The 16,121-nt window shown below is 43.9% G+C and overlaps 1 protein-coding gene across 1 annotated transcript; it reads left to right on the top strand.

Annotated features, from left to right (window-relative positions):
- Positions 1 to 379: 379 nt before the first annotated feature.
- LOC119277020 (protein enabled-like) lies at positions 380 to 5,438 on the top strand. Its single transcript, XM_037558220.1, has 3 exons — positions 380 to 669; positions 1,431 to 1,700; positions 3,812 to 5,438. Exons 1-3 carry the CDS (start codon positions 529 to 531, stop codon positions 5,210 to 5,212), a joined length of 1,812 nt encoding a protein of 603 aa, XP_037414117.1. The 5' UTR covers positions 380 to 528; the 3' UTR covers positions 5,213 to 5,438.
- Positions 5,439 to 16,121: the final 10,683 nt, after the last annotated feature.

Below are 16,121 nucleotides of genomic sequence, written 5' to 3'. Positions count from 1 at the left end.
TAAAGGAATACTGATAAAGGAACCAAAAGAAAGCAAAACAGAGATAACCCGTCGCTATACAAAACTTAGTCTAGTCTTATCGTCTCAACCGGGACGCCGAGGCCTTTGCTTAATCAACACACCAGAGGGCCCTAAAAACGGATCGAGATCCTCTAACATCGCAAGGAATGTCAGGTAGAGCTACACCTCCCTGACTTTGCTTCGCCATAGCGGTACTAAAAGCAAGGTGGCACAGTGGTTAACTACAGTAATTATCCACACTAATCGTCTACAGCACATTATCTACAGTGCCAGCACCACCTCACTGACTTGCCTTCTGTTTTGTACACAAAGGAGCACTGTGCTTCTCTGCCTTTCCTTGCGTATGTCAGAGGAGCCGGCTCCCCTAAAAACAAACAGCACAGAGTAATCAATCGATCCTTCCTTCTTCCTGCTCTCTCCTCACCTGCAACCTATCAACCGCCCTCCCCTCCCCTTCGCCTCCCCTCCAAGCAAGCTTCCCATCGCGACCAAAACCCTAGCCCTACGATGTCCGGCTCAGGCGGGCCCTCAGGCCGCGGCTCCGCAGGCGGCACCCGGAGCTTCGACTTCGGCACCGACGACGTGCTCTGCTCCTACGACGACTTCGCCGCCCCCTCCGAGCCCAAGCGACCCGATCCAGTCGACAAGGTATAGATCGCTCCTTCCCTCCCTTAGATCCCTTCCGCGAGCAGTATTGGCTGGTGTGCCAAGCTCTGGTAGAAGCTTGGGGCTGTTCTGGTCTGCGAATCCCTCCGTTCCATTGGGGGAATTTGGGACGAAGGATAACGAAACTCTGTTAAAGTGTCCCATGACGAGTTCGCATGGGAAAATCTCTATTTTCACTGTTATTACGCGTCAGTTGTGCTTCTGCCCAGGGTATTATGCGCCCTACGTTTTAAACAATTTTGATTTATTTATGTATCGTGATTGAGGGAAACTCGCGACATGTTTATACCTGTATAGAAATGTTACAATCCAGTGTTTTAGACTTTTGGGTCGTATGCTTTAACCTCACTGGGATATATCACCTATTTGTTCAAACCCTGCACAGGTTATTGTTTCTACAATGCTAGTCAATAGATAGGAAAAATTAAGGGACCAGCTCGAAAACAATTTGAATCATGCTGGAAATTTCATACCAATGCCCTTTATATTGCTGGATGCTGGAGGGTTTTGTTTTGGTTATAGATAGGAAAAATTAAGGGACCAGCTCGAAAACAATTTGAATCATGCTGGAAATTTCATACCAATGCCCTTTATATTGCTGCATGCTGGAGGGTTTTGTTTTGGTTATAATATTTAACTTTCATTCATTACTTCCAGCGATGAACTTATTTCATAATCCTGTGGTTATAATGCTCAACCTTCATTCATTACTTCCACTACTCATTCTTGTACTTTTGCAACAGGATTTTCATGAGAGCAGATTTGGGAGACCATCTGTTAAAGTTTATGAACAGGAGAGTTATGCCAAAGAGGATGTACTTTCTGCTGTTGAGAAATGCATGAAGAAATATGCTGATAATTTGCTAAGGTCTCTTGAAGGAATCACCAGCAGGCTTTCACAGCTAGAGATTTATTGCTATAAGCTTGAGAGGTCCATAGGCGAGCTTCGAGCTGATGTGCTTCGTGATGAAACTGATCTAAGATTAAAGTCTCTTGAGAAACATCTACATGAAGTAAGTAAATACTACTACCTCCGTTTACAAATATAAGATGTTTTGGATATTTTAATATGGACTACATACGGACTGAAATGAGTGAACAAACACACTAAAACGTGCCTATATACATCCCATTCACAAAAAAGTTAGAACATCTTATATTTGTGAACGAAGGGAGTATTATTCAAAGTAAGTCCGTTTTGATAATATAGTTCTTTCAGGTGTATTATCAGTACAATCATGCCATATGTTCATTGATATATACTAATATCATCATATGTATGAATTTATTTGATGTGTATGCACTTATTGTGTCTCTGGATGAAACTACCTTGGATATTATTAAGTCAGAACATTTTGTTAGGGAGTAAAAGGTGGATGCACACAAGCCACATACACCACCACCACCATGTGTGTGTGTGTGTGCGCGCACGGCACATTTCGTCAATCATAGGGATCAAATCGTGTGGATGGCAATGAACACTCGCTCTCCCACCGTTGGCCAACGGGCTTTCCATGATCCGTTGCATCAAACATCTTATATCACTTACATGTGATGTTTACTCCTTTGCCTGTAAATGTTTGCTCCAGTTTGTTGCTCCGATGTGTCTATTTATGCTCTTGATCATCTAGTAATTGTGAGTTCAGACTAAGTAGCGAAAGCCATCGGTATAGGAAGTATAAGGTTCAGATATATTTAATCTATATTACATCGTTTGTTTTTCCGCTGTGGTTTTTTCTAGCTTATGTTTCTGTAGTATTACCTCATGTGATTTCTTTTGTTCCACTCCAACCAGTTTTTCTTGGTTAGTTGAAACAAATTGCAGTTGCACACTTGCACTTATGTTCAATCTTAGAACAATGCATCAGGCTGTTTCCTTCTTTAATTTAGAAGGCATTTCTAAAATATTTTGAAATGGTTATCGACTGTAACTGTATACTCTGTGCTTATATGCCTCAGTGAAGATGCAGCACAAGTTCGAATGTGTACTTACTGATTGCCAACCAGTATGATATCCTAAATGATCTGAGACTCTTGGCAGTTTGATTTTGATGAGCCAGCGAAGTAGCCAACCCAGGCATCTCTCATCTGAGGTTGAAGTTGATCAAGCCCAAAGTTCAGGGTTTGGCTGGGCCTATCCTACACTGATCTGATATTTCCAGTTATTTAGAAATCCAAGCTAAGCTAAACTGAATGTTCAATATGGTTACTAAAACCTATTAGGTCCGAACCATGATGATTTTCTGCATACCATAGTCTTGTTTTTTTTTTGGCATAGGTGGTTTATCTTATAGAGGAATAGGTGAATAATATGAAATCTGAGGTCAGTTTGGTTGCATGCATGGGAGGTTTCGCGCATGTTCCAAAATTTATCACTCCTTTGGTCCTACCTGAATCACTAAGTCAGAAGTGAATCATCATAAAAACACTTGGAGTAGCACACTGCATGGTTGGAAGCCAGTTTATATGAGTAAAAAGACAATCAGCTAGGACGTCTGGACTTGCTTTGCCCTTCATCTTACTGTGGCCTGTCCATGGACAGGCCCTTATATAAGTTGTATTTGAGCCAATTATCAACCTGTATCACTGTATGTGCCTAATCTGCACCTTCCAGATTCTAACCATTGGTATCTCAACATAGAGCTGGAACAACCAATGATCTTTCTCTGAAAGAAACACATTTAAGCCAACCCATGGACAGTGACACCAGAGGATATAAGCGTCCCTGTCGCTGAGATCTGAATGCACATGAAGAATGATATGTTTCTACTTTATGATGAACCTGTTTTCGTTGCCTGTTATGCGCTCCGCTCCTCTGCTAAATATATTTATGTCTCGGTAGACAAATTTGTAGCTGCAGTTGAAGCATATACAGTACACATAACTTGTGATGGTAGCTGCAGTTGAAGCATACACAGTACACATAACTTGTGATGGTTCTAACTCTTAACATCTACATTGTTTTGTTAAGAAATACTGTTAAAAATCTGAGATGATCTAGCCAGTACGTTGTTGTACTTTAATTTTCATATGCGCATTGTGTTACTGCTTATGTGTGTGACAGATCTTGAGTGTTAATCTGTTAAGAAATTTCTAACCGTGACTAAAATTTGAAACGGTGCAGGTGCACAGGTCTATTCAAATCCTTCGAGACAAGCAAGAGTTAGCGGATACTCAGAAGGAGCTAGCCAAGTTTCAACTTACACACGATGAATCTAAAAAGAAAGATGTGCTGACACCTTCTTTCCCTGAGCCAAAGAAGCCTGAAGAAAAGCGAGATGCAGCAAGTCAGCAGCTGGCACTTGCTTTGCCTCATCAGGTGAACTCATCGACACTTGTACCTAGAGCTTCTGGACCAGTCCAGCAGTACAATGATCAATCTGTGCAGCAGACAGCCCCTAGCTCTCTTGTACCACAGCAGGACCGTTATGCCGTTAGCCAAGCCATTGTTTACTACCCACAACACCAAGCTACAGGCAACCAGGACACACAAGGTCAGCAAGTACAACAAGAGGTGCAATACCTGCCAGTGAGGGCTCAAGCTCCAGATGCCCATGCTTCATCCCAGCCTCAGTCAGCAAATCAATCCCAGCCCCAGTCTTACACTCCTTACCAGCAGCAGTGGCAGCAACAGCAACCTTCTCGTTCATCTCCTGCACCAGTGGCTCAGCAACAGCAGCCTTTCTCCCAGCCATTTCCTCCACCCGTGCAGCAGCCCCAACTATCTAATGCTCACCAGTTTCCAACACAACCAGCACAGCAGTCCCAGGTGTCTAATGTTCAGCAGTTTCCAACACAACCAGCGCAGCAGTCCCAGTTGTCTAATCCCCAACAGTTTCCTCCACAACAGCTGCAACCACAGCAATCCAACCCTCATCTTCCTCAGACAGCGCAACCACAACATCCTCATGTGCAAACTCAGATGAGACCCCCCACTCCCCCACCAAACTACTCTGGTGGCTATCCACCCCACCAGCCATTGAACCCTTCCCCTGAAACTCTGCCCGGCAGCGCGGCTATGCAAGGACCATACAACACTGTTGCTCCATCAGGTGGGAGTCATTCTGAAGTGCAATATTCATACGGTGGACCTGGCATCCCGCCGTCTCAGCCACCACCGCAGCACAACATGCAAAGGCAACAGCTTCCTCCTCCAGGCCAGGGCTCTTTTGGGCCGCCTCCAAGTAAGGGGGCCTATCCTCCGCAGTATGCGCCGCAGGGGCATCCGCAGGGTTACAACACATCGTATGGCGGCTACCCGCCCAATGGTCCTTCTGCAGCCCAGGCACCACAGATGCCTCCAGGTGGTGTTGGTGTGAGCCATCCAGGGTCATCGCATCATCACATGATGCGCGGCCATCCATATGGAGATATGATCGAGAAGGCAATCACCATGGGATATCCAAGGGACCAGGTGCTGAATGTGATCCAGAGGATGACCGACAGCGGGCAGCAGATAGATTTCAATGCATTGCTCGACAGGCTGAACGAATCAGGGTCCGGAGCACCCCCGCGTCCGTGGTGATTTCGTCTTCGCCAGAAGCCGTGTGTGTGCCACAGGGGTGGTGTCGTGATATCTAAATCAATCTAAATAAATAAGATTTGATATGATGCCGTCTATTGATTCTGTCCGTACAATGTACATACAAACATCGAGCTTGAATTTCATGTGCCCCCTGACTCGTGCACGTGCACAACTGGATTACGGTGATCTGTTCTGAAGCAAATTATTTTCAGCTATCTTGTCATTTTGTAGTGTGCAATGTCAGGTGATGTTTGCTAGTACGTTTTGAATTTTGTTAGTGTTCTGTCCATCATGTTGATGTGTTGTCCTGATCTTATCATAGTGTGTACTACAGTCTACAGTGAACGGTACGCTCTTCCAGCTGGAGCCGCAACTTTTTCGTACAAGTATTTTTTTGTCCTTTCCAATATTGCCCAGCCTACGAAAATCACGAGAATATCAGAGTATGGACGCCTACCTGTCTTTCCAGAAACATTTTCTTTTCGAACTGCAGATCGGAAATTGGAGTTAGAGATCCTAGGGGCCTAGTCTTCAGCCCGCCTGGGGAAACCCTAGGGGCCTAGTCTTCCGCTCTGGGGGAGAAAACGTCTTTGTGGCGGACTTTGAGATCGAAAGAGACAGAGATCGTGTCAAGGAGGGGTCACCATGGTATGTGAGCAAGCATGCAGTGATCCTGAAAGAATTTATTCCCTGCATGCGGCCGTCTGAACTAAAATTCGATAGATTGCAGGTATGGGCTCGGGTAACAAACTTGCCGTTTCATCTTAGGGATGATGCTTGGGCTGCTGCGATCGCTAAACAGTTGGATAAGAATGCTACTGGTGCTCGGATTGACCCAGTTGGGGGTTTCCTGAGAGCATGCATTACAATTGATGTGCAAAAACCATTGAGGAGATGGATTTTGATTGAGTCAGAGTGGAGGAAAAGCCAGGATCTCTATGATATTCAGTATGAACAGATTCCTCACTTCTGTTTTTCGTGTGGTCGCCTTGGCCATTCGGATTTGTTTTGTCCGACACCCGGAACGCGTGATGCAAATGGTGAGCTGCCTTTCAAGGCCACTTTAAGGGCGTCGGATGATTGGGAAAAGGGGCCTTCTGCAGAGGGACAACAGAAGGATTCAAGCAGCACGCAAAACTCCAGAAAAGATGCAAATTCTCCATCTAATGCAGCGGACAAAAATCCTGAGGTGCAGTCCCCTAGAAAGGAACGTAAATCTAATGCTTACAAAAGGAAAGGGGGTCCGCAGGTTCAGATTTATAGGAAGGTCACGCCGGCACTCATTACAGATGGTAAGGGGGCTGATCAAGCTAACCATGAGAAGCCATCTTGTAGTGCTGAGCATGAACATGACGAGTTGGAGGGTGGACCAAAAAGCAAGAAGAAGAAACGAACACCACCCAGTTCAAAGAATTCGGCAGCATCTGTGGGGCAGCGCTGCCAGAGTCAATGATTTGTATAAGTTGGAACTGCCGGGGGCTTGGGAACCCCGAGGCAGTTCGCGAGCTTCCAGTGTTGCGAAGCAGGAAGGGCATGCCCTTGTCTTTGTCATGGAAACAAAGATAAAGGGGAAGAAGGTGGAAAACTTGCAACGTACTTTGGGCTTTGCCGGCAGCTTCGGTGTGGACAGCGATGGATTGAGTGGTGGCATTGGATTGTTTTGGTCAAGAGATGTCATTGTCAGCCTGGAGAATTACAGCAGTAGCCATATTGATATCACCGTTCAGAGAGCTGATCTTTCTGAACCGGAGTGGAGGTTTACAGGTTTTTATGGAGCACCACGAGTTGAGGACAGACACCACAGTTGGGGTTCCTAAGAACTCTGCATAATATAAGCCATCAAGCTTGGATGTGTATGGGCGATTTCAATGAGACACTCTATGCAACAGAGCACTTTAGTCGCAGGTCTAGACCGGAGTGGCAGATGAGAACCTTCCGGGAGGTCACCGAGGAGTGTGGTCTCCAGGACATGGGCTGGTCGGGTGCCCCTTACACTTAGGACAACCGACAAGGAGGAAATAGCAATGTTAAGGCGCGCCTGGATCGTACATTCGCAAATGAACATTTTAGGGCTCGTTTTGAACAGTCTCGAGTTCGGCATGTCAACTCAATTGAATCTGATCATTGTTTTGTTGTGGCCGAAATAAGAAACAATATCACAATACAGGGTCAGCGAGGGCCAAAGCCATTCTGATATGAAAATATGTGGCAAACCCATTGTGATTATGATCAAGTTGTTGGTGAAGCCTGGTCTCGGCACCATGGATAGGAGGGACTCCAAGGATTGGCACATACACTTTCAAAACTTCAAGAGGACCTTGGTTCATGGGGAGCCCGAGAGTTTGGTGATCTGAGTAGGAAGATAAAGAAGCTGAAACAACAAATAGAGAAACTTCGGCTTCGGTCTATTGGGCAGGGTCCATCTGAAGAAGAAAAGGGCCTAGTTAAGAAGTTGAGGGAGGCTTTGTACCAAGAAGAAGTATGGCTAAAGCAAAGATCGAGGGTACTTTGGCTCCGCTCCGGTGATCGGAACACAGGTTATTTCCAGGCCCAAGCGGCCCAGAGAAGGCGTATTAATCATATAGCCAGCCTTAACCGTGTGGATGGATCAGTGTGTAACAGTTTAGATGACATTAACCAGGAAGTGCACTCGTTTTACCAACATCTATACCTGTCTCAAGGGGGTGCTGATTTAAGTGAGCAGCTGCAGTTCGTGCCACATAGAGTTTCGGCGGTCATGAATGAAGCAATTGTGAAACCCTTTGAACCTAATGAGATTAAGGAGGCGCTTTTCCAAATGGCGCCGTCCAAGGCTCCTGGTGTCGACGGGTTTACTGCAGGTTTTTTCCAGTGCCATTGGAGCGTTATTGAGGGCGATCTTGTGCCTGCGCTGCTGGATTTTCTAAATGGGGGAGAACTACCTGCTGGGTTTAATGACACATCTATAACCTTGATCCCCAAGGTGCGTAATCCTCAAGATATTACACAATTCCAACCCATCTCTCTTTGCCCGGTTCCTTACAAAATTGCGGCAAAAGCCATTGCAAACCGGATGAGGGTTTGTCTGGATGAACTGATAAGTGAAGAACAGAGTGCGTTTGTCCCCGGACGTCTGATTATAGACAATATTCTTGTTGCATATGAAAGTATACATGCCATTAGAAGAAGGAAGAAGGGGAAAATTTATGCGTGTGCAGTGAAACTTGACATGATGAAAGCGTACGATAGAGTTGAATGGCACTTCTTGGAGGCCATCATGATCAAGTTGGGGTTCTGCTCATCTTTTGTTCGACTGATTTTGAAGTGTGTTTCTTCGGTCAGATTCGCAGTGAAAGTGAATGGGGAATTGCTACCTTTCTTCACCCCATCAAGGGGGCTGCGGCAAGGATGCCCTGCTTCGCCGTACTTGTTCCTACTGTATGCAGAAGGCTTTTCCTCTCTGCTCAAGTATTATGGAGGGAATTATATTGATAGGGGAGTCAGAGCTAGCCTGAGAGCTCCATGGGTAAACCATCTTCTTTTTGCGGATGATAGTCTTATCTTTATTAATGCCAATATTCAAAGTTGCACCAGGCTCGTTGCTATCATCAGAATTTATTCGCGGTGTTCAGGACAAAGTGTTCATATGGGCAAAAGTTCAGTTTACTTCAGTCCTAATACTCCGGGATTTAGAAGAATTCATGTGAAGCAAATGTTGGGAATTGATAATGAGGCATTCAGTGAACGTTACTTGGGACTTCCAACTGCTATTGGCAGGCTCACAAGTGGCACATTTGATTACATGGAAGAACGATGCCGGGGGAAGATGAATGGTTGGTCAGAACGGACTATGGCATGCGTAGCGAGGGAAACCTTGCTCAAGTCGATCATTCGAGCCATCCCGGCGCATGGCATGAGTTGTTTCTTACTTACTAAGAAAATTTGCTCAAAACTCACTTCCTTAATGGCTAGATACTGGTGGGGCAGTTCCTTAGATAAAAGATCTATGCACTGGCTATCTTGGGATAAGCTTACAGTACCAAAATGTAAGGGCGGAATGGGATTCCGTGACTTCAATTTCTTTAACTTGGCAATGCTAGGGAAACACGGTTGGAGATTTTCGTGATTGTGACTTCATGCATGCTAGTGCACCCTCAAATTCATCAGCAACTTGGCGTGCTATTATCGCCGGGAGAGACGCCTTGAATGTTGGACTAATTAACAGGATTGGGGATGGTTCGATTGTATCTGTGTGGGATGACAAATGGATTCCAGGTACATTGACAATTAAACCTATCGTCAAACCTGCAAACACTTCAGTACAATTTGTGAGTGACTTAATTGATGATGAGAACTGGTCATGGCGGATGGACCTAGTTCGAGACACCTTTGTTCCTACTGATGCAATAGCTATACTGAACATTCCATTGCGGTCAGGGGGAGGAGCAGATTTCTTGGCTTGGGCTTTCGAGAAGTCCGGCATCTACACTATCAAATCAGCATACCGTGCTCTCATGATTCAAAAAGAGCGTTCTGCTCTAGAAGAAGGGCCGGCTGCACGAGCCTCAAATGCAAATGAACAGTTGAAAGATCGTGGATGTCGCCTAGAGGGGGGGGGGGTGAATAGGCGTTTTAAAATATTTACGGTTTAGGCTTGAACAAATGCGGAATAAACCTAACGGTTAATTTGTCAAGCACAAAACCTACAACAACTAGGCTCACCTATGTGCACCAACAACTTATGCTAAGCAAGATAAGCAACTATGTGATAGGAAGATATATGACAAGAACAATATGACTATCACAAAGTAAAGTGCATAAATAAAGGACTCGGGTAAGAGATAACCGAGGCACGCGGAGACGATGATGTATCCCGAAGTTCACACCCTTGCGGATGCTAATCTCCGTTTGGAGCGGTGTGGAGGCACAATGCTCCCCAAGAAGCCACTAGGGCCACCGTAATCTCCTCACGCCCTTGCACAATGCAAGATGCCGTGATTCCACTAAGGGACCCTTGAGGGCGGTCACCGAACCCGTACAAATGGCAACCCTTGGGGGCGGTCACCGAACCCGTACACTTTGGCAACCCTTGGGGGCGGTCACCGGAACCCGTCAAATTGCTCGGGGCGATCTCCACAACCTAACTGGAGACCCCGACGCTTGCCCGGAGCTTTACACCACAATGATTGAGCTCCGAACACCACCAACCGTCTAGGGCGCCCAAGCACCCAAGAGGAACAAGCTCAAGGGCACCAAGCACCCAAGAGTAATAAGCTTCTCAACTTGTAACTTCCACTTATCACCGTGGAGAACTCAAACCGATGCACCAAATGCAATGGCAAGGGCACACGGAGTGCCCAAGTCCTTCTCTCTCAAATCCCACCGAAGCAACTAATGCTAGGGAGGAAAATGAGAGGAAGAACAAGAAGGAGAACACCAAGAACTCCAAGAACTAGATCCAAGGGGTTCCCCTCACATAGAGGAGAAAGTGATTGGTGGAAATGTGGATCTAGATCTCCTCTCTCTTTTCCCTCAAAAACTAGCAAGAATCCATGGAGGGATTGAGAGTTAGCAAGCTCGAAGAAAGTCAACAATGGGGGCAAAAACGAGCTAAAGAGATGGGGAACCATTGGGGAAGAAGACCCCCTTAAATAGGTCCCCACGAATCTGCCCGTTATGTGCAGAAACCTGTAGGACCGGTACAACCGGTGCACGAAGCGGTACAACCGGCCAAAGCAAAGGAAAAACCAACCTGGAAAAAGCTCTAAGCGGTACAACAGCCTGGGGAACCGGTAGTACCCGTTAGACCGGTTAAACCGGTCAACAACCGCCCAAGAACCGCTCCAAAACAGAAACTAGTCCGGTGGTAGAGCGGTACATGGCCGGTACAACCTCCGGACCAATTCTGGAGCGGTACAACCGCTCCAAACACCGGTTGTACCGGTCAATCGGTACAACCTCTCTACGGGGCGGTACAACCTCTCTATGTAAAACAGGCAATATCAAAACAGCCACAACTTTTGCATACGAGCTCCGAATTCAATGAAACCAAGTTTGTTGGAAAGCTAGCAACAAGGGCTAACACAATCTTGATAGAAATATCAATAAGAAGCAAATGAGAAAAGGCCCATAATAAAATGGTGAGAACCCTTCCTTGGATAAGACTGGTAAAACCTCCAACACCGAAAACATCATAGAAGACGCATGCGAACTCCGTTTTCGATGAACTCAAGCTTGTCATCAAGATGACCATAAGCTCTAAGACTCACAAAGAGAACCAAACAAGAACCAAGAAACATGATGCAAGGATGCAATGGTTTGAGCTCTCTACTAACGATACGATCAAGCTACCAACTTGAGATCCCCCCTTGATAGTACGGCAAACGATCATATAACCCGGTCTCCCTACTACCACCATGAGACCGGTAAAATAGAAAAACTATCAAGGGAAAACCTCTGCCTTGCACATGGTCCACTTGAGCTAGATGATGACGATCTTGACTCCCTCAAGATGGACCACCTTTCTTGATTGCGTTGGCTCGATGAAGACTAGATGATTGCTCCCCCATAGTCCACTATGGGTGAGCCACTCTTCGGCTCATCTTCACAAGTCCATTGACACCACAATGGATGGCAAGATTCAAGCACTTGATCTCTTCGTGATGCTCCACTTGAACTTGCACACGGCAATCTTGATGACGATCACCACTTGATGTCATCCTTTCCATGGGTTGTATGATATCTTCCTCTTGATGCAAGCCCATGGATACGTACCTAACCCCACATAGAACTCTCACATAGACCATGGGTTAGTACACAAAGTGCAATGGACAAAGCTTACCATACCATGGGATCACTTGATCCCTCTCGGTACATCTTCTACGCTTTGTGAGTTGATCAACTTGATTCACTATTGACTTAGTCTTGATCAACCTTAAATCTTTGCAACTCTCTTCATTTGGATGATGTATTGAAGGTAAACATGAATGATCACACAACCTTCTTCTTCAAGACATGCTTGCAATAAGCTCAACACTCGCATGACCAATCTTTGGATAATTCCTTAATAGCACCTTGGTCAACTCATAAACTCCTTGAAACCAACACATGGACTTCAAGAAAATCCTATGGACAAATCCTTCAAATATAACTCAAGACAACCATTAGTCCATAGAGATTGTCATCAATTACCAAAACCAAACATGGGGGCACCACATGTTCTTTCAATCTCCCCCATTTTGGTAATTGATGACAATCACTTTCAAGAGAGTTTATATAAGGAATTATGCTTCACTATGCAATGCAACAACCAATAGTGCATGCGTATGAGATGCAAATGCTAAGGAACAAAACCAAAGCAAGAGGAGATAACTCTCTAAACTTCTCCACAAAACTCTCTGAAACTTCTCCCCCATTGGCATCGATTGCCAAAATGGGCTAAAAGCTTAGAAGGCCAATATAAAATGTGTTCCTCCATAACTTATGTATTTCTCAACAAGAGAGCGGAATGCAATACACATATCCAACTGCCAATACTTGGAGGAAGACAAACTATATTGATGCCCAAAGATTGCAACAAAAAAATATGCCACAAAGACATAACAAAGAGAGACACAAGCAATCAGAAGATACCAATTGAAGCAAGCAATCAACGGAAATCAATTGAACCAACTAGACCAATGATCCTACATGCCACAAGAATAAAGATATTATGAAAAGCGCAGAGGAGTGTTCTAAAGAAACTAGAGAAGCTCCCCATGATTTGTGCACACAAAAGAATTTTTGTATTTGAATACAAAGTGCACAAAATAGGATCATAGCTCCCCCAAAATCAATAGAAACTCACATCCAGTGCAAGTGAGCATATAGGAAACAAAGCCTAGCGCTTGCAACAAGCACATGGTTGAGCAACATGTAAAAGAGGCAACTTAAGAATAGGCTCAACCAAAATGATGTGTGTGAGTCATGGCGAAGCACTTGAGAAGACTAAGATTAGGATGAGCATTAAGCATCAACATAGTCTTGAAAGAATGAGGCACATGGTGCAAGGCCTATCATTCCCACACACAACTGGAAAATGGGTTCACAAGCTTACTAATAAGCAAAAGAGAACCTATGCTTGTGACAACCCGTGGTGAAGATAGACGAGGGGAGGCTCATCAACACGAGGGATACCAATTAAGATGGCAAAAACCTCGTAAAGATAAGCAAGAGGAAAATAATCTTCACCACACAAGAGTGCAACAAGATGCAACGATAGAGGACACACACTCAAGGCAAAAGCTTTCACGGAGCCACCAAAGAAATAACATAAGAAAGACAAGGTGGACATGGAAGAAAAGATATCAACTAGAGATGTAATTTCTCTCAAGTGTATAAGGTTCTATGTAGAGTAAATCATGATGATATATATATCTACAAAGAAGGATGTACACCCGAAATAGTTACAACACGAAGGAACAAGATATCCACAAGGAAGTCATAAATATACCAATAAGATATTTGCTTGAAAGCATAGCACTTGGCTAGATAAGGTCTTATTGTATATAAATGAAGTCCAAACACACATCCATCAAAGGCATCACAACTAGCAACGAGAGATCATCGTTGGGATGTTTTGAAAAAGGAAACAAGTATCACAAGATATGAAATGAAAATCATGCCAAGATGCAACCTGCACAAGGTTGAATGCAAGAGGAGAAAGCATGAATAGATACTTGTTACCGAGATATCATTGGAAGGATGTAGTAGATACCAATTGAAGGTAGATAGTAGTTCATTGATCATCCTAGCTTGACTCCAATATGCACATGGTGACAACACCTTCCTTGTGAGTGAGCCGAGCATCCAATGCATCTCCAAATGTTCCTAGAAGAACAACACAAACTAAACGGTACCCAAACTCATCGGGACCAAATAGTTAGAAACACCAATACATAGGACAAACTCCACATAAATATGTGCATATAAATATGAAAATGAATTTCATGCACATCTCAGCCAAATTGAGACTAGGTGGAGTTCCCGCTATATATTGAGTCAAAGAAAGAAAACATGCCAAATGAAATACATGAAGTAAACATGCATGCTCAAGACTTTCAAAACCCGAAACCAAAAGACTAAGAAATGCCAAGTGAAAAGGATACCAAATGGAGAAATAATCACTTGGAAGATATCATTAAAGATACATCAAGGAATGAGATATCCATTGATACACACTAAACTAAAGATGTCAAACTCCTAAAAAGAGGATGGTTCCAAACAAACCAAGCTCTCAACAAAGTTTAATGATGGCACAATGTACCAAAAAGAAATGGCTTGCCTTCCACCAAAACACACTTGATGAGGATCACAAGATGAGCGTTTTAGAGAAAATAGAATAGCTCCCACAAGTTGTGCATTACATAGGATTTGCATTTGAATACAAAATGCACAAGGTGGGATCATCACTTTCACTATATTTAGAAAACACTAGACAAGAACAAGAAATAAACAAGATCCACAAGTGGTAGGGAAGACAATGGGAGTTGACACAAACTTGGCAAGAGATAAGGCAAATAAAAAGCAAACACCAACGTGAAGATGATCAATAATTTCTACCACACATAAGTGAGTACCAATTGTCAAAAGACAAGAAGTATTTGGAAATAATTCCCGTTGGTAGATAGCAATGATATCCAACATCATCTTCACACCAAACACACGCAAATTGCAACTTGTAGAGCTAACATGCCACCTAGGAACAAGATAATCTACAATATCAATTCTAGGTGACAATATCTCAAATGTACACATTTTCTAGGCTTGTAATATGCACTTAGCATATTACTCCCCCATAATGTGATACCAATAAGAACTTAACAAGAGGCAATAAGAGGAACAAACAAGAGATAATTAATGGACTATTTAGAGTTTGAATTTCTCATGAGAGATATACCACCTAGCGACTAGATAATCTTGTAATATCAATACTAGATGGTATTCCTCATGTACACACATTTATAGGATTGTGAGGTGCACAAAGCACATCACTCCCCCAAAATGGGATGTTCCATTAATCTCTCAAATGAGCCAACTAGGATACAAACAAGAAACATAAAGGCTCAACGCACGACACACACGTACATGATGTGCAAACCAACACACACATACTTGATTGCTCAAGATAAGCAAGTTGGAATCACAACATATACAAACACATGCAAGGAACAAAACCAAAACATGCAAGGGGGCAAGTAACTTTGAATGTAAGCAATTTTAAGTACAAGTTACCGCAAGGAGGCACATTGGTTATAAGATAGAAACTTGATAATCCAATTGACTTGGCTTGAGACAAAGAGAATGATGAAGTCCCCTTAATTCTTCATAATGTAGTCAAGTCTCCAATGCCCTCCAACAACACCTATTGATCAAGTTTGAGCTTGTTGGTCCCCAACCAAGTTGGGTCCTAAGAGGTTAGTCACAATAGGTTTGGCTACCCAAATGGTTCTTTGCTTGACACCACTTTGAGTACCAACAAACTTGGCAAACACATTGCCAACCTTATCCTTACCAAGAGAATAGATATCATCAATAATAATTGGGTTGGATAAGTTACCACTAGTGCATGAAGAAGCGACGTGACCTTTCTCACGACATAAGTAGCAACGTCTACTCTTCACTTTCTTCTCACTTGATTTCTCAATTTGAGAAGCATTAACTTGAGTCTTCTTGGGAAGAGGCCTTTCTTCAACTTGATGTTGAGCATGAGATTGAACTTGTGCCCTCTTCCCTTGTTGCTTGACACTAATGGCCTTCTTCTTCAATGGGAAAGATCTAACATGATGCCCTTCAACTTTGCACTTGAAGCAAACAATCTTGGCCGAATTCTTGACCTTTTCTTGTCCCTTCTTCTTGTTCATGTTGGACTTCTTCTTCTTATTGGAGTTGA

This window comes from Triticum dicoccoides, chromosome 3B, assembly GCF_002162155.2.
Source record: "Triticum dicoccoides isolate Atlit2015 ecotype Zavitan chromosome 3B, WEW_v2.0, whole genome shotgun sequence".
NCBI lineage: Eukaryota > Viridiplantae > Streptophyta > Magnoliopsida > Poales > Poaceae > Triticum > Triticum dicoccoides.
The sequence above is the reverse complement of the archived record's forward strand: the minus strand, read 5'-3'. Positions and strand labels throughout refer to the sequence as shown.

Bases quoted from the DNA above. Each gene is read 5' to 3' on its own strand.
- LOC119277020 (XM_037558220.1), top strand. From the start codon at position 529: ATGTCCGGCTCAGGCGGGCCCTCAGGCCGCGGCTCCGCAGGCGGCACC. The intron at 670-1,430 runs GTATAGATCGCT...CTTTTGCAACAG, and splicing joins GACCCGATCCAGTCGACAAG to GATTTTCATGAGAGCAGATT. The intron at 1,701-3,811 runs GTAAGTAAATAC...GAAACGGTGCAG, and splicing joins TTGAGAAACATCTACATGAA to GTGCACAGGTCTATTCAAAT.